The sequence below is a fragment of the Lissotriton vulgaris genome, chromosome 3_1, assembly GCF_964263255.1.
Source record: "Lissotriton vulgaris chromosome 3_1, aLisVul1.2, whole genome shotgun sequence".
NCBI lineage: Eukaryota > Metazoa > Chordata > Amphibia > Caudata > Salamandridae > Lissotriton > Lissotriton vulgaris.
The window spans coordinates 1,769,720,328-1,769,746,541 of NC_141689.1; the positions used below are offsets into that span (position 1 = coordinate 1,769,720,328).

The 26,214-nt window shown below is 47.5% G+C and overlaps 1 protein-coding gene across 1 annotated transcript in view; it reads right to left on the reverse strand.

The window, feature by feature from the left end:
• Positions 1–26,214, reverse strand: part of AFG2A (AAA ATPase AFG2A) — a 1,627,379-nt gene that overhangs the window by 1,436,931 nt on the left and 164,234 nt on the right. The window contains exons 6-7 of the mRNA XM_086962189.1: positions 14,344–14,473; positions 14,002–14,058 (exon numbers count right to left, since the gene is read on the reverse strand). Coding sequence (XP_086818315.1) covers positions 14,002–14,058; positions 14,344–14,473 — 187 coding nt within the window. The remainder of the gene's footprint in view (positions 1–14,001; positions 14,059–14,343; positions 14,474–26,214) is intronic.

Consider the following 26,214-nt stretch of genomic DNA (forward strand, 5'->3'; position numbering starts at 1 on the left):
GCGTCGTGCAGGATAGCGGCGGAGCACCAGCCGCTGCAGCGGTGTTGGGGGAGCCTGCGAGACGCCGACTGACCCTCCGAGAGGCCCCTCCCCTTGACATCGACCCAGAAACTACTCGAGACCGCCGCTGCGGCCTAGGCGGGAGGAGGCCCTGCAGATCGGAGAGTGAGTGACGCAGGGAGCTGAGACCGGTCCGGGGCCAATAACGACGGATCCTGACATCGGAGCCCAGCAGGACAGTGCACTGGCTACACCAGGCCGAGGGCTACGTGCAACAGCCCCTGTGGACGGGAGCGGAGGAGGCCCGAGATCGCGCTGCCGCCGTGGGGGGCGAGGAGCCCAGCAGTCGAGCAGAAGTCGGCAGTGGACGCCCCGAGAGGTGAGGAGGGGGTCGACGGCCTACTGTGGTGCCCCGGACCCTTAATAGACGCTTTGGGGACGACCGATAGCCTAGGGGCTGAGGCGGTGGTCTAAGAGAAGGGAGCCCGAAGGAGGAGCTGGGTCCTGAAGTGCGGAGATCGTGCTATGTGGTCAGCAATGAAGGTTTAGGCCCAGCACTCGCCTGCTGTGCGGCTGAGGAGGAGCTGAAGTACCCGGGCTGAGGAAGACGTTCCAGGGTGCCTCGGGGTCTTGCAGAAGAGCATTTCTGAGGGGGATCACGAGGGCTGCTGTGGTTACGGGGGCCACTGAAGCCTGCTCTCCGAGGTGGAGAGGAGACCGAACACGTGTCAACGAACACCCTGGGTGTAGAGGCCGGGGGCAGCCAAAAGGGTCCGGGCCTGACACTATCGAAGGGGCCTGCCTGTACATGTAGAGAACACAAGAGGCGATCTGGAGCAGGGGTTTGAGCCGGCCACGCAGACGTATGATTCCTGTGGTGACACACGCTGAGTGACCCAGAGGATCACTTACTGAAGGACCCCCAACGGTCGCACAGGGAGGATAGGAAGACGCCAGGCGGCCTCTCCGCAACCAAGGGGCACGGACTACAGGATTGGGCGCGCAGAGAGCGCCGGCGGACCGCAGCATAGTGGACACTGGCACGGCCTGCGGGTACACGCAGCTGCGGACTAATTGAAGTAGCGTACCCAGGATTGGAGCACGTGAGACATCCCGACTTCCCTGGGAGGAGGCGCGTGGGGTTGGAGGCCGGAGGCTTGGTCTGTCGAAGTGCTTGCGGATAGCGAAACTACCCCGCGGACAAGATGGCGAATCAGAAAGGCCGTAAGAGAAATGAGTGCACGCTTCCTGAGATGCTCGGCAGGTGCCAGGCCAGGGGGGATAGGAATCTACCCTCACCGAGCGCAGCGGGTGGCTCTCACTCAGCAGGAAGCGGTGAGCCTCCGGTCACCAGATCCTTTTTGGAATCTCTCTTCGGCACGTTGCGAGAAGATTTCCAGGCACTAAAGCAGAAAGTGGCTGGGGAAGTCCGCGAAATTCGGAGAGAGGTGGATGGCCTGGGGGAGAGGGTGGCCATGGTGGAGGGCTCTACACTACGGCAGGACGAAGAAATCACGCAGCTACAACAAGAAGTACTACGCCTGAGGGACCAGCAGTTGGATCTCCAGGCGCATAATGAGGACTTGGAAAATAGGTCTTGGCGGAACAATATAAGGGTTCGTGGAATACCATCGGCAGAAGAGGGATCGGATGTGGCGGGCTGCCTGCAGGAGCTCTTCAGAGAAATACTGGGAGAAGCAGCGGACTTTCCCATACGAACAGACAGGGCTCACAGAGTGGGACCCCAGAGACGTGCAACAGCCCCACCCCCGGACATACTGGCTTTTTTACCAGATTTCCCGCTGAAAGAACGAATCATGGCAGAGGCAAGGAAAAAACCCTCACTGGCCTTCCGATGGCACCCTGTGGCCTTATATCAGGACTTGTCCGTTATCACCCTGCAAAAACGCAAGGCGTTTAAAATCGCCACAGACTTTCTGAAACAACACGAGACATCCTACTCGTGGGGCCACCCCTTCCGCCTCATCTTCAAATGGAGCGGCGAGATGCATCAAATGAGGTCTCTGCAGGACACGTGCGAGGTACTGGGGATCACCGCGGAGGAAGAAGAATCTGCCTCGCCACGTAGGAGAAGAGCAACGGAGGACGGGGGCGCAGGGTCTCGAGGCGCAGAACATCGGCGGCATCCCAGCAGCCAAGCTCGCCCACCATCTGGGCCGACATGGCGAGCGCCATCCAAGCGGCTTCCAGAGACACTGCTGTGCATGAGGGCGTCGCGTTGTCAGCGTAAGATTGCTCCGGGGGGAGAACGACACTGCATTGCTGTTACTGCAGGCTTGGGGACATGGAGGGTGGGGAGGGAGCAGAAGAGGGAAGGTGGGGCTGGACGTCCACTTCAATACTCTAACACGGACTTGTCCGGTAAGGACATGGCTGGGACACTTTTTCCGAAGGAGTTGGGGGTCCGCGGGGGGGTCAGCGGGGGGGGAGGACGGGGAGTTGGGATAGAGAGAGGGGTACGGGGGAGGGGAGGGTTGGGGTGTTGGGGGACAGTGGGGTTGGGAGTTGGGTTGGGGGGGGTAGGTACAGTCCGTCCAGTGCTCTTGACACATCGGCGAGGCCCCAATGGGGCACCTTTGGCTGTTAGGCCCACAGGCCGTTCCTTTCTGACATGGACCCATTGCTTTTGCCACATCGTTCTGATCCATTATGGCAACCCTTAAGGTGGTGACCCTTAATGTTAAAGGGCTTAACAATCCTGTTAAGAGGAGGGCGGTCCTGTCCTTGTTAGAGAACACACAGGCAGATATCTGTCTTCCCCAGGAGACTCACTTGCTCACAAGGGATTGCCATGGCTGCGGTCCCGCATATTCCCCACACAGTTCTTCTCCTCGCACACCACCAAAACAGCAGGGGTAGCGATCTTGGAGTATAAATCCTTTAGGGGGGAGGTACTACACAAGTTTGCAGAGCAGAAGGGGAGACTCTTGGCGCATAGGTTTAAACTGGGGGCCTTGACGTTTACCATTGGGACGATATACAGCCCGAACGAACATCAGGATCGCTTCCTTCGCTCAGCGTTAGTTGACATAACGGCATCCCCGGACAGACACATTATATTGGGTGGAGATTTAAACATGGTGTTCGACTCGGATGTGGACAGGTCGGCTCAGCGTTCCCCACAGACTGGGGAACTATCACAGTCTGTAAATTCCCAACTGGAAGACCTGAATCTTCACGATCTCTGGCGCCTCCTACATCCCACGGACCGGGACTACTCTTACTATTCACACGCACACAAGACATACGCCAGATTGGACCACCTTCTAGTTACCGGACCGGTCCGCGATTTAGCCACAACGTCTGAGATGGGGGTCGTCTCTCTATCAGATCATGTGCCGGTCTCGGGAACCTTCTGTCTACCGGCGGACCGCGGTCCCCGTTGGGTTTGGCGCCTAAGAGACACACTCTTCCATAAAAAAACAGTGGTGCAACGGGTTACGGGCGCGATCAGGGAATTCCAATCTCACAATGATAACACGGACACCTCTTTGGCGACCCAGTGGGCGGCACTTAAGGCGGTGGTGAGGGGAGAGTTCATCGCGATCTCCTCAGCAGAGAACAAGGAACGGCGACAGAAGCGGGACGAACTCACGCAGAAGGTCAGGGAACTTGAAGAGGTGCACCGTCGCACAGGGGCCCCCAGGATATGGAAGCAGTTGAAGACAGCGAGGAAACTCCTGTCATCCTTGGACATGGATAGGGCTGAATATGCGGCGCTGCGGCTGCGGCATGCTTATTACACGGGGGGAGATAGGTGTGGTCGCCTTTTGGCTAACAAACTTAGGGTGGCCCACGAACGCCACCGGGTGAAGGAGATTGCGGTGGGGAATGACGTGACGGTAACAGATGACACGCAGATAGCCGAGGCCTTCCGTCGCTTTTATGCCGAACTATATGCGGGGGAGAGCTCGATGGCTCAGGAGTCGGAGGACTACCTAGACACGGTCACCCTTTCGTCCCTAGCACCGTCTCAAACGGAATATCTGGAAAGAGAGATCCGGGTTGAGGAAGTGATTACTGCCATCTCTAAGCTCAAACATGGGAAGGCCCCTGGCCCGGATGGCTACACTGCACTCTTCTATAGAACGTTCAGTGCCATACTGGCGCCCATTTTGACTAAGCTGTTTAACTCCTTCTCCACGCCGGGGGCTATCCCGCCTGATCTTTTACAAGCCACGGTTTCGGTCATACTCAAACCGGGTAAGGACCGGACCCAATGCGGTTCGTACCGACCGATTTCCCTCTTAAACGTTGGCCTCAAACTGTACACGGGAATTCTTGCGGCTCGTCTGGCGCTCCACCTTCCGGGACTGGTGGAGCCGGACCAGGCTGGCTTTGTACCCGGGAGGCAGACGGTGGATAACACCAAGAGGGTGGTACATATCTTGGAAAAGGCCTCTCGGGTTCCCGGAGAACGAATGCTACTGTCGGTCGACGCTGAGAAGACGTTCGACCGGGTACATTGGTCTTATTTAGAGCGAGTAATGGAGAGGATGGGCATTGGCGAGAAATTCCGCTCCTTGGTGTTCAATTGCTACCGGCTACCGTCGGCGGTGGTGCGGGTGAATGGCTGCAGTTCTCAGAGGTTTGGCATTGAACGAGGCACCAGACAGGGGTGCCCGTTATCCCCACTCCTTTTTGCTCTGTACATGGAGCCATTCGCCCAGAGGATAAGGCAGAATCCGGACGCGACTGGTGTGAAGATGGGAGGGCATATTCACACGGTCAGCCTCTACGCGGATGATGTGATACTGACCTTAGAAGATCCAAGGCGTGCTTTGCCCGCGTGTATTGGTGAACTGGAGGCCTTTTCAAGAGTGGCGGGATTCAAAATGAACATGAGGAAATCAGCAGCGCTAGACATCTCCCTGTCGCCCGCAACAAGACATGAGTTGCAGGGACTTTTCCCCATGCATTGGTCAGCCCGCCAAGTCCAGTACCTGGGTATCCTGCTGGCACCTACGCTGCAGGAAATGGTGACTGCTAACTATACGACCCTGGGGAGGAAGATTAAGGAAGAATTGGGAAGATGGAGCAAAGGCTTGATATCCTGGCTTGGTAGGGTGGCGGCGGTCAAAATGACGGTCCTCCCCCAGATTTTATATCTATTCCGAGCGCTGCCGTTGCAACCTCCTAAGGGTTGGATCCAGCAGACACAGGCGGTCTTATCCCGCTTTGTTTGGCAGGGCCGCAAACCCCGGATGAAAAGGACCCTCTCCACATTAGCACCGGAGTCGGGGGGGCTGGGTATCCCAGACCTACGTAAATATTTTCAAGCAGCGCAGCTGAGATACCTGGTGGAATGGAGCCGGTGGGAGTCAGACAAGCACTGGCTATTCTAGGACCAGGCGGTGGCGGGTCGTCCCTTACAGGAAGTGCCCTTCCTGCGTAGGGCGCATCGCCCTCCGAACCTCTACGCGTCCTTTGTTACGCGGGTCCAGCTGAGAGTGTGGGACGTCACCAACAAGACCCACGATATTACCACATTCCCCTCTCCGTTTACGCCTATTATATTCAACCCGGATTTCACACCGGGGACTGAACCGGGAGCCTTCACGCATTGGCGGGCTGCCGGATGCAGGGCGCTCTTCCATCTGTACGGGGCGGACGGGGTCCTCCCGTTTCAGAGTCTCAAAGAGGACTATGGGTTGTCCGAAACGGACAGGATGCGTTACTGGCAGGTGCGACACTGGGCTCTACAGCCACAGGTGCGAGAACTGGCAGATAGGAAGCTACTGCCGTACGAGAAATGGCTGGCAACACGCTCCTCAGACGCAAAGCTCATCACGGATCTTTATAAAATGTTACAACCACCTCCCGTCCACTTTCATAATCCTGGCAGGGAGCGCTGGAACAGGGAGCTGGGCAGGGCACTGAGCCATAAAGAGTGGGACCAGATTTCATACCGCGCACGGCACTCCGCATATCATATAGGACTCACCGAAACATTCACCAAGGTATCTACCTACTGGTATTATACCCCGGAACGGCTGCATGAAATGAATCGGCATATTGATAATACCTGTTGGCGGGAGTGTGGGCAACCTGGTACACTGACACATGTTTTGTGGGAATACCCCCTATTACATTCTTACTGGAAGGAGGTGCTTGATGAAGTCGACGCCCACTTTGAGATAGAGTTGCCCCGCCTCCCAGCATACGTCCTACTGGGCCTCCCTAACGGGTTGATGTACCCATTGAAATCCCGCAGGGGTAGACAAATTGCCATTGCACTGGGCTCGGAGGTTCAGAACATCCTAATACACTGGCGCACATCCACTGTCCCATCCACTACGGGTTGGCTCCACAGATTGTGGCATGTCCTAGGCATGGAGAAACTGTCACTCATGATGGCTGGGGAGGTGGAGCAATTTGAGGAGCTGTGGCAGCCTTTCCATGCACTGCTAGCCACTGAATTCAAGGAACTCACCTGTCCAAGGTACCTGAGGTTACTAAGACTTACACCACCGATAGCCAACACTGTTTAACAATCAGAGGATCGGGAAGCATGGGAAGGGAAGGGTGGGGGCAGAGTTATGTACGTTTAGCTGAACAGGGCACTGGATGGAGGGAAAGGAGGGAGGGGGGCGGGTAGAGGGAGGGAGTTGGAGGGTTGGTTTCTTCAAAATGGGAAGGGTACCGGAGGTTTCTTTCTACCTCAGGGTATAGTTTAATGTTATATGCACGGGAGCGGAGCCTACATAGCCCCTACTTCATTTGTGGGGTGACTGACGCTACTTTGGAGATGAGCTTCCGGGTTTATAGCACTGATGCCATTACTTGAATGCCTGTTTTTTCTTTTCTATCTGTGTACTCTTTCTCAATAAAATACTTTAAACATAAAGAAACTATAGAAAAAGATACTAAAGTATAAATCTATACTAATCTGAATATTTTGAAACATGGTCCGATAAATTTTGCGAACATTTTGGGAAATATTTGGTGACAAAATCACCAAAGGGGGGAGTTGATGGAGCAAGGTGGAGAAACAAAATGTTGTGTACTCTTGCGAAATCATACTTCCGTAATTCATAATTTGAACTAACTGAGTGACGCATAAGATTAACCAATTTAGAATTAAAGTTGCACCTACACAGACACACGTGGGAAACTAATTATGCTTATGTCGCAATCATAATTAACTAATTTTGTGATTCTGTCATGGCTTAAACTAATAAGAGGCTTTAATGTAATAGAATGCAGCATAAATGTGCTTTTTGTTTACGTATTGTGTGGCAAAACGCGAGGATAAGTGAGTATATTATGCTTAAATGTGGCTATTTCGATAGGTAACTACTAATAGAGAAAACCTTAGAAAAGCGGGAGGTAAACAGAAGGGCTAAAATTCTTAAATTAACGTTCATTTGTGTTTGTTTCTATGATAGTTCCCATTTTTAACTCGTGAGGCCTAAAAGAAAATGGAGTCACTCGATTATTGTGGCCATAAAAGAAGTACACATGCGCGAGCATAATCCGAGTCTGAATGCGAGCTGCTTGTGCCTTGAGTGACTACGGTTCAAGGACAGACTGGCCTGGAAGTATAGATGGCTGCCAAAATGATGAGCACAGTGGTTATGAACGTGAGAAAGTTGGGCAAAGTTACCAACTGAGAACAGGACTAGGCCGGACATGGCCCAAAAACAATACCCCATTTGAAATCCAGCTGACGGAAGCAGAATAGATGTTGTAATGATGAGATGATGCTCATCCCCCTCGAATTTGTCCAATCAGAACTCAAATTTATGCTAGAAGTTACTTTTTAGATAGATAGAGCTAATGAAAAAGGTATAAAAAGTGCTGGTTTTAGTGAAGAAAAACTTCTCTTCGATTTCCTAGAGAAATGCTGTCGGAATGCTGATTTTTTTCCTGAGATGTAAGACTTTGAATATTTTCTATTTCTTTTGAATGAGATCTGAATTTTATGTGAGGCTATTAGCCAGCGAAGTTAGGGAAGTAGGATAAAATCACCTTTGGGAACTATCTGTCTTTTGCTAATACTTGCATTTCTAAAATTACATAAATGTTTATTTCTGAAACAAATGAAATTAACTGTCTGAGATAAATTCTTATTCTGTAAATATCATTTTTTAAATAAAGAAAATAAATAAAGCGAATAATTGATTTTACATGCTGAATTTGCGCTTAATAAAAATTAGATAAATGGAGAATTAAGCTGGTCTTGAGTTTTCCTACGCCTAATTTTTTACTAGCAGATCCGTCAACCTTAATGGCGGCGTGTCTAATTAAATGTTTTTATTAAATGAAACCCATGGTAAGTTTGTTTAAACTGCAGGTGTAAATAGTATAAATATCCAGTTTTAGTTTAGACACTCCACTATGAAACAGCAGCTCTCCTTTGAATTTCACCGATCCATGAAGTAGGATGGAAGTTTTTTGTGAGTGACTCGCGGTGTCATGGGCCCCACTGCCGAGTATATGTATGATTTTGTACTTCAGGGAAAGGTGTTATGGTATTAGAAATTATTTCCGGAGTAGCGCTGCATCACTGCATCTTTTGAAATTTTGTAATAAATCCTTTACATTTGTTCTGCTGATCTAGAACTTAGTTATTGAGTGAGCCCTTACTTATTGACTGTATTTTTGATGTGTTGGGAGGTGCCTTACTTCATGGACACACTGCTTCATGAAATTCATGAAATTGGGATTCAACACTGTCTCCAATTCATTATTAACCTGAGAGCTTTCTGTTGAGGTAATATTTTGCAGTGTAAAATATTTGAGGTTCCCACGCCCCTAAAAAAGCTGCTGTAGCCTGCTGGCAAAGTCACAATTTAACAATGTTGCTGTTTAACTACAGCTTAACAAAAAACACAGATTTCAAACTGTTATATACTTTTTATACAGTTACCTGATAAACAATTATGCACATTTTATAAAATGAATGTGAGGAGCTATTGCGCTGGTGTTCAAAGACCTCACCAAAGTGTATTAAAAAAACAAAGGGAGAGGAGGAGCTACGCGCGAACTCAAGATGGCCGCGTAGGCCAGTAGCTCCGTGTGACCCTCACCTCGCCCTCAATATCCTGCCTCTATCCTGTGGCGCCATTAGGTGACCTACCTGGCGGAGGGGAGGCGGTGCATGCCGGTGCAACTCCGGACTCGCGACGTGGAGGAGGGCTGGAGTTGTGGACCCGTGAGGTTTGGGCCCCTGCTGGTGGTGGAGCCGGGGACTTGCATGGTTGCGGCGGCCGGCCCCGAGTGCAACAACACCGGGTGAGCGGACCGACTGGCTGGAAAGTCTTTCCCTTGGGGGGATCCCCGGAGGGGAGGCGGCGAAGATGGACATGGTACACAGCAACAGGAGTGATAAATATCGAAAATGTGTGGGCAGTGCAGGCTGGTGGGTGGGGAGCCCACTTGTGAGACATTTTTATGAGGCGGCCCCCATAAATTGAGTGTTGCATTAGGCGCGAGATATGATTACGGTGGGTGGGGGTGGAGATGCGCGGTTCTGACATCCTCCTCTGATCTATATTTAGATAGTTGGTTAGTTAAGAGTATGGGGCGACAGGCACACTGCGAATTGGGGGTTGGCGGATGCCGAGAGCAGGAGTGCAGGGTGCGGGGTGGCGGGATGGGACTGTTTTTGTGTAGTTGTTGTTTTTTCCTTTTGTTTCTTTTCTTTTTTCTTTTAACGTCAGGTGATAACGATGTTGTGAGGTGCCTTCTATCCGGGTCAGTTGGTGCAGGGTAGTCCAGGATCGGGGATGAGAGTGCTGAGCTGGAATGTGAATGGATTGGGGGACAGGATCAAGAGAAGGATGGTCAGCCAACTTATCAGGAGGCATTCCCCAGATGTGGTATTGCTGCAGGAGACACACCTGGTCGGTAATAAATGCAAAGTTGGTGGCACACGCCTGGTTTACTTCTGGCTCCAGGGGGGTTGGGATTTTGGTCAGAAACTCCTTTCCCCTGTCAGTGCAGGCTACATAGTTGGTTCAGAGGGGCAGATATGCGGGAGTGTCGGGGCTTGTGGGAGGCAAGATCGTCACCCTAATGTCTATATATGTGCCTCCGAGCCTCCAGGCAGATACCTTTCGGGATCTGGGATCTGTTTTTCTTGCATTGCCCCTAGGTGGCTTAGTTTTGGGGGGTGATTTAAATGCTGTACTTGACGGGGAGGTTGATCGTAACCCACCTTGTGTGCTTAGGCAATCACAGAGATGGCTTTCGGAATTTCTGGAAACGCTAGGTTTGGTCGATAGCTGGCGAGTACTTAACCCAACGCTGACGCACTTACTCACGTGTTTACCGCGCACAGTAACTTGTCGCGATTGGACTACATCCTGCTACCGGCGGCGAAATACCTCGGCAGGGGGATTTCTGATCATTCCCCACTGTGGATTCAGCTTACACCCGACCGTCCGGCGGTGGGTAGGGTAGCCCCAATTAGTGCCTGGCAGTTAAAAGACCCGGCTATTAAAAAAGAGGTGCTTTGAATGTCACACCGCTACTTCCTGGAAAATGTGGGGTCAGTTGACTCGGCGAGGGTCTCTCCTTAGTGGCAGGGAAGAAGAAGAAAAGTCAGAGGTCACTCAGAAGGAGGCAGAGGTTATACTTTTGGAAGAGAGAGTGGCTGTGTCACACACAGCTGCAGAGCATCACCTTCTGAGACTTTGACAAGAGGAATATAAAGGCCTTGTGCGTGATAGAGCGATCGCTCAAAATAATGCCGTGCAGAGCCGCATATACGAGCATGGCGATAAAGCAGGTAAATTGATCGCATGGCTTGAGCACGGGGAAAGGGCCTCTAGACTGGTACCGGAATTAGAGGGATTGGAGTTGCATGGAATTACAGATCCGCTGGCGGTGGCAGACGAGTTTTCAGTGTACTATAATAAGGTTTATACTGCTGGTAGTGGGTATTCTGAGACCGAGAATAGCGAAATGATTAGAGACTGTCGGAGGAGGATAGAAGTTATCTTGACTCTCCTTTCTCCGATGATGAAGTGGCGCAGGCCATAAGACAAATAAAATCCGGTAAAGTGACGGGCCCCAATGGGATACCGATTGAGTTGTATAAATTAAACATCAGCCGACTCGCCCCACACATTCGTGCCATGTTTTTGGACAGTAGGAAGAAGGGCCAGCTTCCTTATGATCAACGAGTGGCTAATATAGTGGTCATACATAAAGTGGGTAAACCCAAGACACAGTGTTCTTCTTATAGGCCTATCTCGCTCATAAACGCCGAGCCCAAAATATTAGCGAAACTACTCCCCACTCGGCTGGTCAAGATGATTACGACTGTAGTTCACCCGGATCAATCCGGCTTCATGCCGCATTGTAATACAGCGCTGAATCTGCGGAGGCTAAACGGTATCCTTGGGGGTGCCTCGCAGATACACGAACCGACAGTATTAGTCTCTCTAGACGCCAATATGGCGTGAGATAGGGTAGTGTGGCGCTATCTGTTCGCGGTGTTGGCAAAGCTGGGCTTTGGGCATCGGCTGGGTACGACTGTTATATGCAGAACCCCTGGCTAGGGTGATTGTCAATAATTGTAAGTCCAATGATTTCCCCCTGGAGAGGGGAACAAGGCAGGGATGCCCATTGTCCCCAGTGCTCTTTGCGCTTGCGATGGAACCTTTGGCGGCTTGGGTCCGATGGGATAGATCGATTCGGGGCCTGCGGTGGTCGCCTGACTGGGAAGATAAGATCTCACTGTATGCGGATGACGTTTTGCTCTATCTTACTAATCCCAAGGACACCTTGGTTAACTTCTTAGATGTGCTAGATATTTTTGGTAGGTACTCAGGATTGGCTATAATTGGGCAAAGTCAGTGCTCTTTGTCCTTGTGGGCGAACCGCCGGTGATCCCGCGATCGTGTCCAATCCAGATTGAGACGGTAGGATTTAAGTACTTTGGTATATATATCACGCTTTATCCGCAGCTGCGATTCACCAACAATCTGGCCTCCCCATTGGACAGATGCAGGAAAGATGTGGAGCGCTGGAAAGCTCTTCTGCTATTCATGCTCGGAAGAGCCCCTCTTTTCAAAATTATGGCTTTGCCCCGGTTCCTGTATGTCCTGCAGAACTCGATGGGCTCCGTACCGGCCTCCTATTTCAGGGGGATAGAGGGGGATAGAGGCTCTCCAAAGGCAGCTCCAGACATAACAAACAGGACAATATTAATAATGTGTTACAAAAACAGACTTGCAAATGCAACAAGAGCACATGTAATTAGTTTCCCGCGTGTATATGTGTGGTGCAAACTTAATCTAGGTTGTGTTAATTAAACAAATCATGCAAACACTCATTAATATATTATTTCAAATTATGAGAGTATGACATCACGAGCTAGAATAAAATATTTTCTAAAGCTCGCTCCATCAGTAGTAAGTAGGCTTCTGATGTTACCCTTCCTCATCTGCCCGTTTGAGGAAATATTTGCACCTGAATTAATCACTCTTTTTGTGTTTGTTTAAATAATAGTTTTTCTGGAAAGTGACGCAAGCTGAAAGTGGCGCAGTGACGCAATCAGAAGTGGCGCAGAAAAGGCCTGCTGATGCTAAGCCACAGGAGAAAGTTTAATTTGAAAAAAAATGACAAGCCTACAAACTTTTATTGTGAAAGCTTTAAAAAAGGAACTGCTAAAGTCAACTCTGTGGAGTGGGTTTGGATGTGCCACGGATAGCTCAGAACGGTCAGGCTCAAGGTTGAAAGGAAGAGACGTGACAAGATTTTGTATTGCTTGAACATTTTTGCTACAAAATGTAGCAGACTAAGGAACTGTCGCCAGGATTCTGTGCATGAACAATGGCTCTGTGTAAAGCCTGATCTCGTGGTGGAAGATGTCACAGTTTACTGTGGCGTGAGGTGGTTTAGCCAATGGAGAGCCAGAATTCAGCTAATGGAATGTGAAAAATAGTTAGCTCAGCTTAATTTAGGGTATAAGAATAGGCTTTCGCTGCAGATTTTTTGGCTTACGCTTCTTGATTCCAGAGGGAAGTTCTGCTGTCCGATGATTACACGTAAGGAAATGTAACTTTTTAAGACTTTGTTTTCAGGCGATGAGGGTAGAGACAGAGAGTTAGTTAGGTTTTGGAAATGCTCCTTTTCACTTATTTCTGCTAATGAATAATATTTTCTTGAATTAAGCTCTCTTTATAAATGCTGAATAAATCTTTCTTATGACTTTTTCTAATGCTTGCTTAATAAAGTTCCAAACCTAAGTTTTCTTAAATATGTTTTAATAAACCTTTAAAATGACAAGCTGGTCTTGTTTATTGTGAGAGTTCAAATTCAACATATAGTATCTATTCACCTCATGATTTCTTATGGGCCTGGTATTGATTGGTAAGTGTAAGTGTGATAGTGGATTATGACATCATTTATAAAGAATTTTAGTAGCTGCGCTTCATCACTACTAAGAAAGGCAAAATGGTTAGAGGAAACCAACAATATCCAGCAGCGCTAAGAAGCCCTTGATCAAGCACAGGGCAACACTCCAACACTCATCACCCTAGTGACAGGGAATATATGGCACCATTTCTCAGCATTGCTACTGTAACAAAAGGCAAATGGGTGCTACGAATTGGACAGAATAGCTTTCTATTAAGATTCTGGAGTTCCTTGCCAAATATTCCACCTGGAACTTTAGAAGCCCTTTCTACTGGACTAGCTGATGCAAGAGAACACGTTTCTGCAATGTCCTCTTATCAGTTTATTTTGAATGATTAGTTCATATTGCCCCCATTAACTTCATTTTTTCTGGATTGCTGGTTTTGCCTATTATGTTATTTTCCAAAAGAACACCTGAATGTCTCTGGCACAATCCTGTCCTCTAATAAACGTTTAAGAAATAAATAAAAGTCCACAAATTCAAAAACAAGTCGTCCTTAGAATGATATTCATATCATGTAACTGAATTTTTCAACATCAAAGAGTGTAAACCAATATTGTAAAAGATTGCTTTCCACTGTGTATATGTGATAAAACAAAAGAACTTACCGCATTGAGGCTTCTGCAAAAATCTGTCGCAACCTTGCTTCTGTCTCACCATAAAACCTGCAAGGAAACAAGCATCATTTACACATATTTGCACGACCCTATTGGAGTTCAAATGATATAGAATTCCTCAGTTATCTTACAGACTTCAAACGGCATTTGCATAAATATTATATACAGTAGCCAAAAGAAGATGGCAACTATGCAGGAGGGAAAAGTGATAGTGGATACCAAATAGGTTACAAATTAAGATTTCACCTGGTACACATACAGCATCCAAATTTTTTGCTGTGACTTCTTTACATAAACCAAAAATAGTTGAAATATGATCTAAACTATACTTACTTGCTCAATATTTCTGCACCATTTATTACTGAAACATAAGCTCCAACTTCATGAGCAACAGCTTTGGCGATCAGGGTCTTCCCGGTTCCAGGTGGGCCATAGAGCAATATCCCCCGGGGAGGAGGAATTCCTTTAAAAAAACATAAAAAGCCTCATTGTTTCAGCAAATTAACCAAAATATATTTAAAGACGCAATGTTTTGAAGCATTTCAAAGAATACAACATGAGCAAACATATTAACCAATTAGGACAACTTGATCACCTCTTCTTTATATGACATCACCAATTTATCTTTCATTTTACTGCATCCCATCAGGATACCCTAGAAAACAAGCCAGTGATACAAGGCATGTCCTCAAGCTACTCAGAGTGCATCTTGACAATGATGATTTCTGTATAATGGGGACATTTATCCTAACCTAGGTGCACAATTCACAGATAATACAAAACACAATAGAAAGTGTGTGCTGATGGTAAATGTATCCATCTTACTGTTATGTCCGTTCTTTTCCCCACTCTCAACTTATGGCCATCCATGCTATGGGTGGTAGGACTAGGAAATCACTCCAGTAGCTGTTTAAAATAAGAGTTTTTGATTGCCTGTAGAACGCACGCATGTGTACATCATATGCAACACGTCCACACTAGGGCACATATGCTGCCGGTCAATGCAAGATCTCTTATTTTCTACCCATCAGTGTAGATTGGTGTGGGTTGTTATTGGATTCCCTCACACTCAACAAATGCCTACTGAAATCTATCAGTCCAACCCAAGCTGTGGAGCCTAGTCCTCCCTGAAATAGAGCACAAACAACCCAGAACAAGTTTTACCCTTGCTAGGGCTCATCGGCCAGGTATAACTTGGCTCTAGTGAAGTGACACAGTGTGCACTGGACACACGTCTGCGCATACCTGTCCCACTTAGGGCAACACACGAAAATATACAAACAAGCACTGGCGTTGCCAATAGGTCTCGCAGTAGGAAAGTTGGAGCTATTGGTTTTGTAAATGACAAAGCCCTTTATGTTTTTAAAATGAAAACAAAAATAAAAGGCATTTTTATTTGCAATTGTAATAGCTCCAACTTTCCTACTGCGAGACCTATTGGCAACGCCAGTGTTTGTTTAAACCAAATCAGTTGTCCCTTGAAAATGTTAATGGTCAGGCATTAATGTAGAAATTGTGTTAAGCACTGAATACACTGCCGGACTTTTGTGAGCTAACCACAAAGTCTCAGGGCTACCCGGTATGTACCATATTTCTGCTTTAAAAATGGAACTGGCCCCTATTGCTTCCCGGGTTGCACCTTGGTACCACTGGAACACCTAATGGTTATAAGGGTTCCCGAGGCCACACCCCAGTCCATTGTGTTTTTTTTCTGTCCATGATGCCACCTCAGATTAGACCAAATTAACCTTGGTCCTGGCCCAGTGGGAAAGTCCAAACGAACTGCCAAGCCAGGTCCTCTCTGCAGCAGGACACATGCAACCCATGGCCGGTTTCAGCCAATTCGGGTCTCTTAAGTCGGATGGCAACTTCGTTTCAGTGGCACGGGTAGCCTGGGGCCCATGTCTGGGTATACCTGTTGTACTTAGAACGTTACGATAAGGAATACAAAACATTGCTGCCCAGTTGCATTGCTTGTAGACTTCCCCGGTTCATGGTGCCACCACAAGTCATTGTGTTGTACCATGCCACTCTGTGAAGACCGCGCTGCCATCGGTAGCTGTACTTGACTTTGAGGGTGTTATGATGTGAATGTGAGAGAGTGTGAGTGAGTTTGAAAAGGGTGATTGATTGTGATATGATGTGTGATGCTGATAGGGTGTGTGAGTGTGTTAGTGTGTGTGATTTTTGAGAATGTTATTGAGGGTGTGTAAGGGTCTTTGAGTGTAATTGTGTGTGAGGGTGAGTGTGTGTGAGGTGGTGTGAGGGGCAGGGTGTGTGTATTCCGATGGTGTGTGGTGTTGTGAGGATGAAGGTGTGTGCGTGTGCCTTTGTATGATGTAGAGGGTGTTATGGTGACTATGTTTTGGTGGGAAAGTTTCTGATTTTCCAAGCTTTGTATGGAAGAGATTTGCATGCACTTTAAGAATGTCATATGTATCTGTGTTTTCTGTATGTATATGAATCCGTCTGTAGGAGTAATTGCACTAATTACCGTTAAGGTAGCACTCACTAATAAGTATTTATTACAATCCAATTATACCCTTTATAGCATGTATAATAACTATAGATTGAGGAAAAGAATAGTAAGATGTAAGAAATGTATGTCCTGCAGTTTGCCTGCAGGTCTTTGATATCAGCTCACGACTAACTAAGCTATATTACAAGGATTGTAACCTGTGGGCTGCAGGTAACACTAGGATGTTTGTGAAAAAACAGTACCCCACTTAACTATCTACATAACACAAAAACCTGTCACTGTGTGTTACACACTTTACTTTGCAGCAATTAACCTAAACCCTCTATGCTATTTTATGATGAGTCAACCAGCGACTAGACTGCTCATTCATTTCTCCAGCAAGTTCATTAACCACCAGATATATCCTACCACAGTTACAGCCTAATATTTTCTGGATCCACAATGATCGCTCTAAGAGGTGTCTTAACCGAAAAATACAAAGAAAAAGTTGACATGGCAGCAGGGGACAACCTTTCAAAGTGAACTTTGACAACAGCAGTGCAAGATATGCCCCCAACTGAGCACGGGCACAACACACCTATTACAGGTAGTGACACCCGTTTCCCTCATGCTGCGTGTGTGTGAGAAAGAGGGGTTGTATGTCTAACAACACAAGCATACGCAAGGCAAAGAGCAGTCCATGCCAGCCTATTCTTCAGTCACACACACAAAAAGCTGCAGTAAAGGTAGGAGTGGTGCAGGTCCCATGTGAGGGTGGGAGTAGCCTGGTATGCAGCATGATGCGGCCCCATGTGGGTCTGTGATGTAATTATACAAAGTCCTGTTGGCTTTAATTGTCATTTCAGATTCATGGGGCCTGGCCATTCAGGGACAAGAGCATCCCACTCAAAATATCATGGGGAAATTGGACATGATTTGCATTCAGCCAAAAATCGCAGAAACTCCTTGGGTAAAAGAGCCACAGGTGTGCCATGGCAGGGCTCATTATCACCACTTTAATCTGGAGTGGGGGGGGGGGGATATTTTTCAGGGCACGTAACATATCCAGTCATCCTAGAGGCGAGCAGGGTCACTCCATGTCACAAGGACACATTTTTCAGATCTGGGCCTGTAGTCGGGTTTAGCTATATTAAAGAAAGTTCTGGCAGCAATGGCGTCCGGCCGCAGGTTTGCTAGCAGACCCGTTCATTCGAATAAGGGACGCCCAGGCGCCTTGAAGCCACCAAGTCTCTATGAGCTTTGCAAGTCAAACAAAAAACACATTACAACGCAGCAGGTACGAGGTGAGAAAGAGAGCAGAGCGCAGAAAGACAGAGCAGAGCGCGGGAAGACAGAGCGAAGCAAATCACTCGAAGGGGGAGTGCGATGAGATGAAAGAGGGAATGAATGCGCGAGAGCAGAGTGAAAGCAGGGAGTAGGAGGAGAGTCTTGAGGGTGATAAAAAGCGGCACAGATCAAATAGGAGCCATGTACCCTTTCCCTCTCGTTCTGTGTAAAAGGATGAACAAAATCACAGAAGGTAAATGTCGGAGGGAAAGAAAAGATGGGTGTGGGAGTGATAACTGCAGAGGAGGCAGAGAGTGGGGGTGGAAATAGTGAAGACAGGCGAGAGGTGAGTGGGAGAAAGTGAGATTGTGAGGCAAATAGCAGCGTAAGAGAAACACTGGCGTGTGGGAGGAGCGAGGTGAGAGTCATGAGCAAGAGACAACCCGGTGTTGACAGAAGCAGGAGAGGCAGTGGGAGATAAGAGGAAGAGACAGCGGGAGAAAGGAGGAAGAGACAGCGGGAGCGAGGAGGAAGAGACAGCGGGAGAGAGGAGGAAGAGACGGCGGGAGAATAAATCTGCATACTGTCTGCTTGTAATTTACTGGCTGCCCAGCTGCGGGTGAGAGAGCACTGCGTTTCGTAGTCTGCTTTCCATGTGAGCCTACGAGGCAGTATAATGCACTGCTCTCTGCACGTGCGCCGGGGCCTGCGGTGCTCCCACACAGACTGCCTCAGGAGGAGAGAGGGGGAAGTATGGGGCGAGAGAGGACAGTGCCAGAGGAGAGAGAGGCGACAGGAGGAAGAGAGCGAGCGGCAGAAGGGGTGGGAGGTGGTCTCGAGTGGGAAGAGAGAGTGACGCGGAAGACTAGCAGCAGGGAGCAAGTAGATTGGAGGAGAAAGATAGATGGGCGAGTTAGGTGGAGAGCGAAAGCTAGAGAAGGAGAGAGCTAGAATTACCTTTGGTGCAGGAAAACAGGGGTCAATCCTCGGGGTGGGCTGCATCATTCCAGTGCCTTTTCATTATGAATAAACTAAAAGTAAATAAAAAAACAGCGTCGAGTAAGGGCAAGAAGCTGCCAAATGTGGGCCGGGAAACTGAAAGTACGGCCGGCCAGCGGCCAGCCATGAATAATTAGGGGAGGAGAAGCCGCACAGCACACGCTGGGAGAAGCCCTTTGATGTGCTGTGCGGCCGTGAAAAAATGCAATTAGGAGGGAGGGAGGGAGGCTGATGCGCGTGCTTGTTTGGTCACGTGATTCACGTGAACTCAAAGAAAACCGCACGAACGAAACCCTTGGTTTCGCGAGTATTTTGAGCACTTGAATTCTCGCTCCGCTCAATGCGCTTGCGCGCATTGATAGGTTGCGAGACCTAAAAAGATGTATGGATACATGTCCCACTTAAGATGCAGCCCAAGAAATTACCAGTGACTGATATTAATGCAAACATTTTATTCATCACTTATTAGTATACTTTTTTGTGCAAGGGGTATGCCCAGACGTGTGTTCCGGGCACACTGTGTGACTGGAACCGAGCCAATGGCTGATGAGCCCTAATTAGAGCAAAACTAGCCCTGGGTTTCTTGTGCTCGGTTCAGAGAGGTCCTGGCTTTCCAGTCTTAGCTAGAGGGTTCCCCATGGAGCAGGGTCACGACTGATTTGCATATGGCTGGATCCAAACTGAGGTGACATGGTGTGCAAAATAACGATGGACTGGGATGTGGCCTGAGTAATTACCAGTGGCTTAGATTAAGTCAAGCATTCCATCCATAACTTTTACGTATACTCCCTTTATGACATCACAGAAAGTTGTGTACATGACCTTTGGTTTTGGTAACATCACAGGAAGTGGCATTTTTAAAAATAGGCAATAAAAGTTAAAAAAAATAATAGAAACATTCGAAGGTAGGCAACTCTATTAACAGACCACCATATTTTCAATAAAGTGCAGCTATAGTAAACCAGTGGTGCAACCAAAATATGCCAAAAGCAAAGCCATTGCAAGGTAAGGGCATATTCATCATAGAGGAGCCCTAAAGTCATCACATACCGGAGTACAGTCATCAGATTTCCAAATACAGCCACAAATAGCCCAGGAACAACATATATCTGCTCAGACTCAACCATCATATTGCTGGCTATTGTATCAAAAGAGGTACCCGCAAACCATGTCCCTATAGACAGATAGGTCGAGCATTTTGAGTCCCAATTTTCAGGGTTAAACCTGAATGAGGCTGTCATTCCCCCTGTCACCCAAGATATGGCCAGTATGGATGACCTAGTCTTCGAAAGTAGAGAAGTCGAGGAGGCCCTGAGTAAAATCCCTAGTGGAAAGGCCCCGGGTATTGACTGCATTCAGGTAGACCTCTTCAAACATGATTTAGACAACTGGGTACCCTATATAACTTTTTTGGCTAATGCCATATCCAAGGGGGCTGTTCTTCCTGAATCTTGGAGAGGCGCCGAGATATTGCCAATATATAAGAAGGGGGACCCTACAAACCCGGGTAACTATCGCCCTATCAGCTTGATAGATACAATCCCAAAAATCATTGCAAGGATGGTTTTGGCTCGAATACAAAGCTGGATGGAGCTTGAGGGAATTTTATCACCCCTCCAGGCTGGGTTTAGATCATGCACCAGCACCATTGAACAGGTCCTTAGGTTCAAACTTATCTACTGGAAAATTGGCAGCCTTGGCGGTGGTACCCTGTTCGCCACCTTCGTTGACCTTAGGTCAGCATTTGACCTTGTCCCTAGGGCCAAACTGTGGGGGGTCACAGATAGTATGGGGATGCCCCCGGAACTTCTCAATATTGTAAAAAGCCTCCACAAGGCAAATTTCGCCCAAGTGCGATGGGGTAAGCAAGGGCAGGTCACAAGCAGATTTCCAGTGTCAAGGGGTGTCAGGCAAGGGTGCGTCATTGCGCCAACCCTGTTTCTGTTATACATTAACAGGGTTGTGCAGTACTTTTCAAACTTTTCAACGGACGCCCCCTCCCTGGGTGGGACCAAATATCCGCTATTAATGTTTGCGGATGATACGCTTTTATTGTCCCAGACGCAGAAGGGCCTGCAGGCCGCCCTAGATAAGTTTGATGAATTTTGTAACAATCACAATCTGCAGGTTAATGTCTCAAAGACCAAGTTTATGGTATTAAACAGGGGTAGACCTGTTGCGGGCCATGTCACAATGAATAACATAAAATTAGAGCAGATTAACATAATGACATACTTGTGCATCGTACCAGAGAGTAAAATGAGTTGGAAGCCGCAAATCAATACTCAAACTCTCAAGTTTGCCCAACTAACAGGGTGCCTGATAAAAGAACAGAGAACGTCTCAGACCAAAAGGATAGGCCCAGCTATGAAAATATATAACTCCAGGATAGGTTCAGCGATCCTGTACGGTGCGAACCAATGGGGTTTTGATGACCTTTCCTCTTTGGTTAAGGCCCAAAACAAATTTTTAAGAAATCTAATAGGTCTCCCCAGTTCTAGCCCCATGAAACCGTTATTAATGGACATTGGGTGCCATGCCATAGATGACATTGCCCACTTTAAAACACTAGCTCTATGGAGGAGGTTATGGTGTACCCCGGAATTGGCTATGTATGCAAAGGCAGTGTTGGATGTACGTTCCATTATGGGTTCTGGAAATCTCCCATGATTTAAACAGATCAGACTGCTCTTGGAGGCTATGGGATTGGGAAATTTGTGGTCTGACCCTGTTAACAGCCCTTTTCCACCCAAAAAGCTATTTAAACAGCAGTACTGGACCATGATTAGTCAGAAACACTTCAGTCAGAGTCGGCCACCTCACTGTCCGGGATGTTTCTGGAACTAAAAAACGACCCTCTATAAGAAGAATATTGGGATACTATTACTAGGTCCAGTGATAGGAAATTATATCATCAGCTTAGGGTTGGCTGTCGACCCATCCGTTTATTCACCAAAAACTGGCAGGGACAGGTTGGTGATACTTGTAGATGGTGTATAGATCGCAGGGAATCTATAAGCCATATATTTTTTGAGTGTCCGGCCTATGTGGCCCTACAGATTAAATGATTAAAACTGATTTGTCGAAACCTGGGCACAAGGGTGGGATCCGAAGCCTTAAGGGTCCTAAGGTATGACACTAGCGAACCTATTGTTATCGCCGTAGCAAAATTCCCAGGATGGGATGGATCATTAGGGCCAGTCCAGAATCAGTGTAGCATTCTTTTTAAAGTTTTTTTAAAGTTTTTATCTATCACACAGTGTATATTGTATTTTAAATGATGTCTTACCATCATTTATCTTAATTGCTAAGTGTCTTTTTTTTAGCTTATGGAAATTGGCCTTTTAACTATATTTATGATCTACTGTTTGTTTTCCCTGTGGTTGTACCTACAGTACAAACTGTCTTTTATGATGAATTGAATCGAAATAAAGACATTTGAAATTGAAATTGAAAAATTGCTTATTCATTTGAGAATGATGTGGCTGGTGCATGTATTAGAGTTTCGGTTTCAAAAAAAGAATGAGCATATGGTTCTAAAAGGGGCCTGCGTTCCACCCTAACAACTGAGTGTGTGCTCTGGAAACTCTGGTGTCTTTTCTAGCGGCATGTTTAGGGGCTACCTATTGTGAGAAATGGTTAGAATTGCACATAATAAACATATTAGCCATTTCTATAGCATATTTCAAAAATTCAATTGCTAGCAGCGGATTTAGTAATGTCAGGGGCTATAATTCCACCAACTCAACAGCACTTATCACATATCCATCAGAGGAGTTTAACTTGTGACTCCAGGTTATACGTAAGTTTCTGCAGCCATCATTTTCTGTGTTTTTTGTTTTAATAACTCTGTTTATTGAAAATAAACATACATCAAATAAAAACAATACTGGTGTAGTTGCAAAACAAAAAGCATTTTCAGTGGTGATCTTATGCACTTCTGTTTCCAGACCAAGAGCGATCACACATTGGTGCCAGTGTAGTTCAACCCTAACCCTCAGACCCAAATAGATGCACACTGAAAAAAAGGTGAATAGAATAAAACAAGTACACCCAAAAACCACAAAAATGTATTAAGCTCGGCATAAAACCTGGCTACTACAATTCAAGACAATTCACAAATGCATTCCTATTACATTAAATGTGCACCAGCTGCTTTAAAGAAAGGTGTCAGAAGTGTTATGTTATGTTATTTTATTTTATAACGCGCAGAGATACTCAGGAGTGTCCCGGCGCGGAGCCAACGAGGGGTGGAAAGGAAAAAGAAATGAAACCTAGGCAAAGAGATGAGTTTTCAGGAGCTTTCTAAAAGTCAGTGGATCCTTAATGTTCCGAAGGGCAAAGGGAAGGACGTTCCAGGCCATGGAAGCTTTCAGAGTGAGAGAGCTGCCACCTAATCGCTGGCATTTAAAGCGGGGAACCAGAGCCAGAAGCTGCGACGAGGAGCGTCATTGTCTCACAGGGGCATAGAAGGAAAAACGTTTTTGTAGATAAGCAGGTCCTAGGCCGTAGAGTGCACGATGGGCAATGATAAGTGATTTAAATTTTACCCTAGCCGTCACAGGCAGCTAGTGCCATGAGCGCAGGTGGTGACTCACACTACTTCTGAAAGGCAAGTCAAGAAGAAGCGTGGCTGGCGCATTCTGGACCACCTGCAGCCTTTTGAGCAGGTAGCCAGGAATGCCCAGTCGAGCCGGGACAGAACGAGGGCACGGATAACTGTCTCCTTCGCGGCCCTAGGCATAAGTGGGAGAAATTTCCTAAGGATTTTGAGAAGGCCGAAAACACATGCCGGTAAGCTTCTTAACCCGCGTGTGAAAGGCAAAGTTCTCCTCAAACCAGACCCCCAAATTATTTACGGGCTTCCCGATAGAGGTAGGCAGCGGGGACTATACTGGCCAGAGGGAGTGACTAAACTTAAGGGGAAAGTTCCCGAAGAGGAGGATCTCAGACTTCTCCTCCTTGCATTTGAGCTGCGCGGAGGCAAGCCATTTAAAAATGGAAGACAGGCAGTGCTTTGCAGGAGAGACGGAGTCCGTATTCTTTTCCCATGTAAAAAGTAGCTGGGTCTCGTCAGCGTATTCGATAATCTTTGCTCCCAGTTCTTCCGCCAAGTAAACCAGTGGAGTGACGTAAATGTTAAACAGAAGGGGGCTAAGGGAGGATCCTTGGGGGACCCCTATGGTCACCGTCTGGGGAGCAGAAGATGCCGGTGGAAACCAGACCTGCTGTACCCGTTCGTCCAGGAAAGACTTGATCCAACCCCATACTGAGCCAGAGACCCCTATCTCGGTAAATCACGTGAGAAGCTGTGAGTCTGGGATCGTGTCAAACGCTGCCGATAGGTCGAGCAAAATCAATTCCGCCCTACCACCAGCGTCCAGACACTCCCGGTTGGCTTCCAAGACCTCTACCAAGCCTGATTTCGGTGCTGTGAGCAGCCCTAAACCCTGACTGTGCCGGATGCAGACCTTAGATAAGCTGGGCAAGAAGGAAATATGGTGGTAGTTCTCTAAGTTAAGGGGGTCTAAAGAAGGCTTCTTTAAGAGGGGAAGAATCCTGGCCTGCTTCCAGGCAGCCAGGACACAAGCTTTCTGCAAGGACAGATCAATAATATTGTTCACTTCGGCATTATTAGTCTCAGCGGCTGCTGCCAACAGTCTGGCTGGACAAGGGTCTGCGGGGGACCCTGATTTCAGGTCCCTTAAGAGTTTGAGAGAATCAAGCAGGTCCACGGGGTTGAACGCCTGAAGGAGATGAGTAGGGTTGGCCGAGGATGTCACCGACCCAACCCCTAAGGCACTCTCAGAAGGGATAAAAGAAGCTTGTATGGTACAGATCTCATCGCTGAAGAAACAGGAAAGATTGTCACACCAGGAGTCAGACGAAGGCGACGTATTTGATTGAGCGATAGGTGACATAATTTTCTGGAGTATATTACTAAAGTGTATTACTTTGAACAATTCATCCTTCCATTTAAGTTGTACAACATAACACTTTTTTTTAGATTGTAGTACACAGAGGCGCTGCCTGAAAAAGCTGACCGTTCCAACATATGACAGTGAACTTTGATAGCCGTAGGTTCTAAAGTTATGCATTGTTTAACTAGGAGTGGCACTTGGTTTTCAGTTTCTTCTAGTGCACTAAGAAATTCTTCAGCAATACCAACTTCTTTCATTCCCCGGGTCTGTCTGCGCACTGAAGAATTCTTAGGAGCTCATGTGTCTGTCTGTCCACTGAAAAACACCTAAAGATTGAACATATGCCTCTACCTCTAGGTCTTTCTGTATTCTGGGGAAAGGCTAAGGCTTCAGTATATGCTCCTGGCCCTCCACCTGTTTATATACTGAGGGATTCCTAAGGGCTGAATATATGCTACTGACCATTGAACACATACATTTAAGAATATCTTAGGGTTCAACACGTGCTTCAGCCCCAATTATTGACTTACATTGAACAATGTTCTTGGAGTACTAAAGTGTGGCATGTGCACTGTTCCTTGCCTCAGTTCTGCATGCAGTGTGGAGCGATGGTAGCATGCAGCACTGTTATGTTATGTTATATTAAATAGGTAGTTGTAAGCGCTCAGCTACTCAATAGAGTGTCCCGGCGCTGTGGCGTGAAAATTAACTGATTCTATGTGGTGCAACAACCATAATTAGGTATTACAGCTGGAATAGCCAGGTTTTCAATAATTTCCTAAAAGCTAGGAGATTATGCGACCGTCTTAATTCCACCGGAAGTTTATTCCACAGTTGGGGCGCCTGAACCTGAAAAGAGTGACCCCCTATCCGTGCTCGATGGTATTTAGGAACCCTTGCCAGTTGAAGTGTTGAGGACATTAAGGTACAACAAGAACAGTAGAACTGGACTCTATTCCTGATGTATCCGGCACCAATGCCGTGGAGTGCCTTAAAAGCCAGAACCATGGCCTTAAAATAGATCCTCTTGTGGATTTGGAGCCAATTCAGGGTGTGCAGACATGTGGACGTACGTGCTCTTGGGCCCAGCTAGAGAATGGCTCTAGCTGCAGCATTTTGGGCTACTTGCAGCCTTAACAAAAGATACTCTAGCAGCCCCAAATACAGTATGTTTACGTAGTCCAGTCTAGAGATTATCAAAGCTTGGACTACTGTTTTTCTGTGAGTGATGGGTAGAAGCAGCAGGAACTGCTTTAGCATTTTAAACATGCCAAAGCAGGAACCCACCACTGTCTGAATCTGGTCCTGAATAGAGCTTCTCATCCAACTTCACCCCCAGATTTTTCAATGTAGTGACAGAGGTAGAAGGGGGAAGACATCTCTGCTTGCCACCAATTCTACGCTGCTAGGGGGATGGCCGAAGAAAATAATCTCCGATTTCTCAGGATTGCATTTGAGCTGATTGGCCTGTAACCAGGAGAACACTTTGGTCAGGCAAGAATTGATCAAATCTCTACTAAAATCAGAGTCTTTATCCCA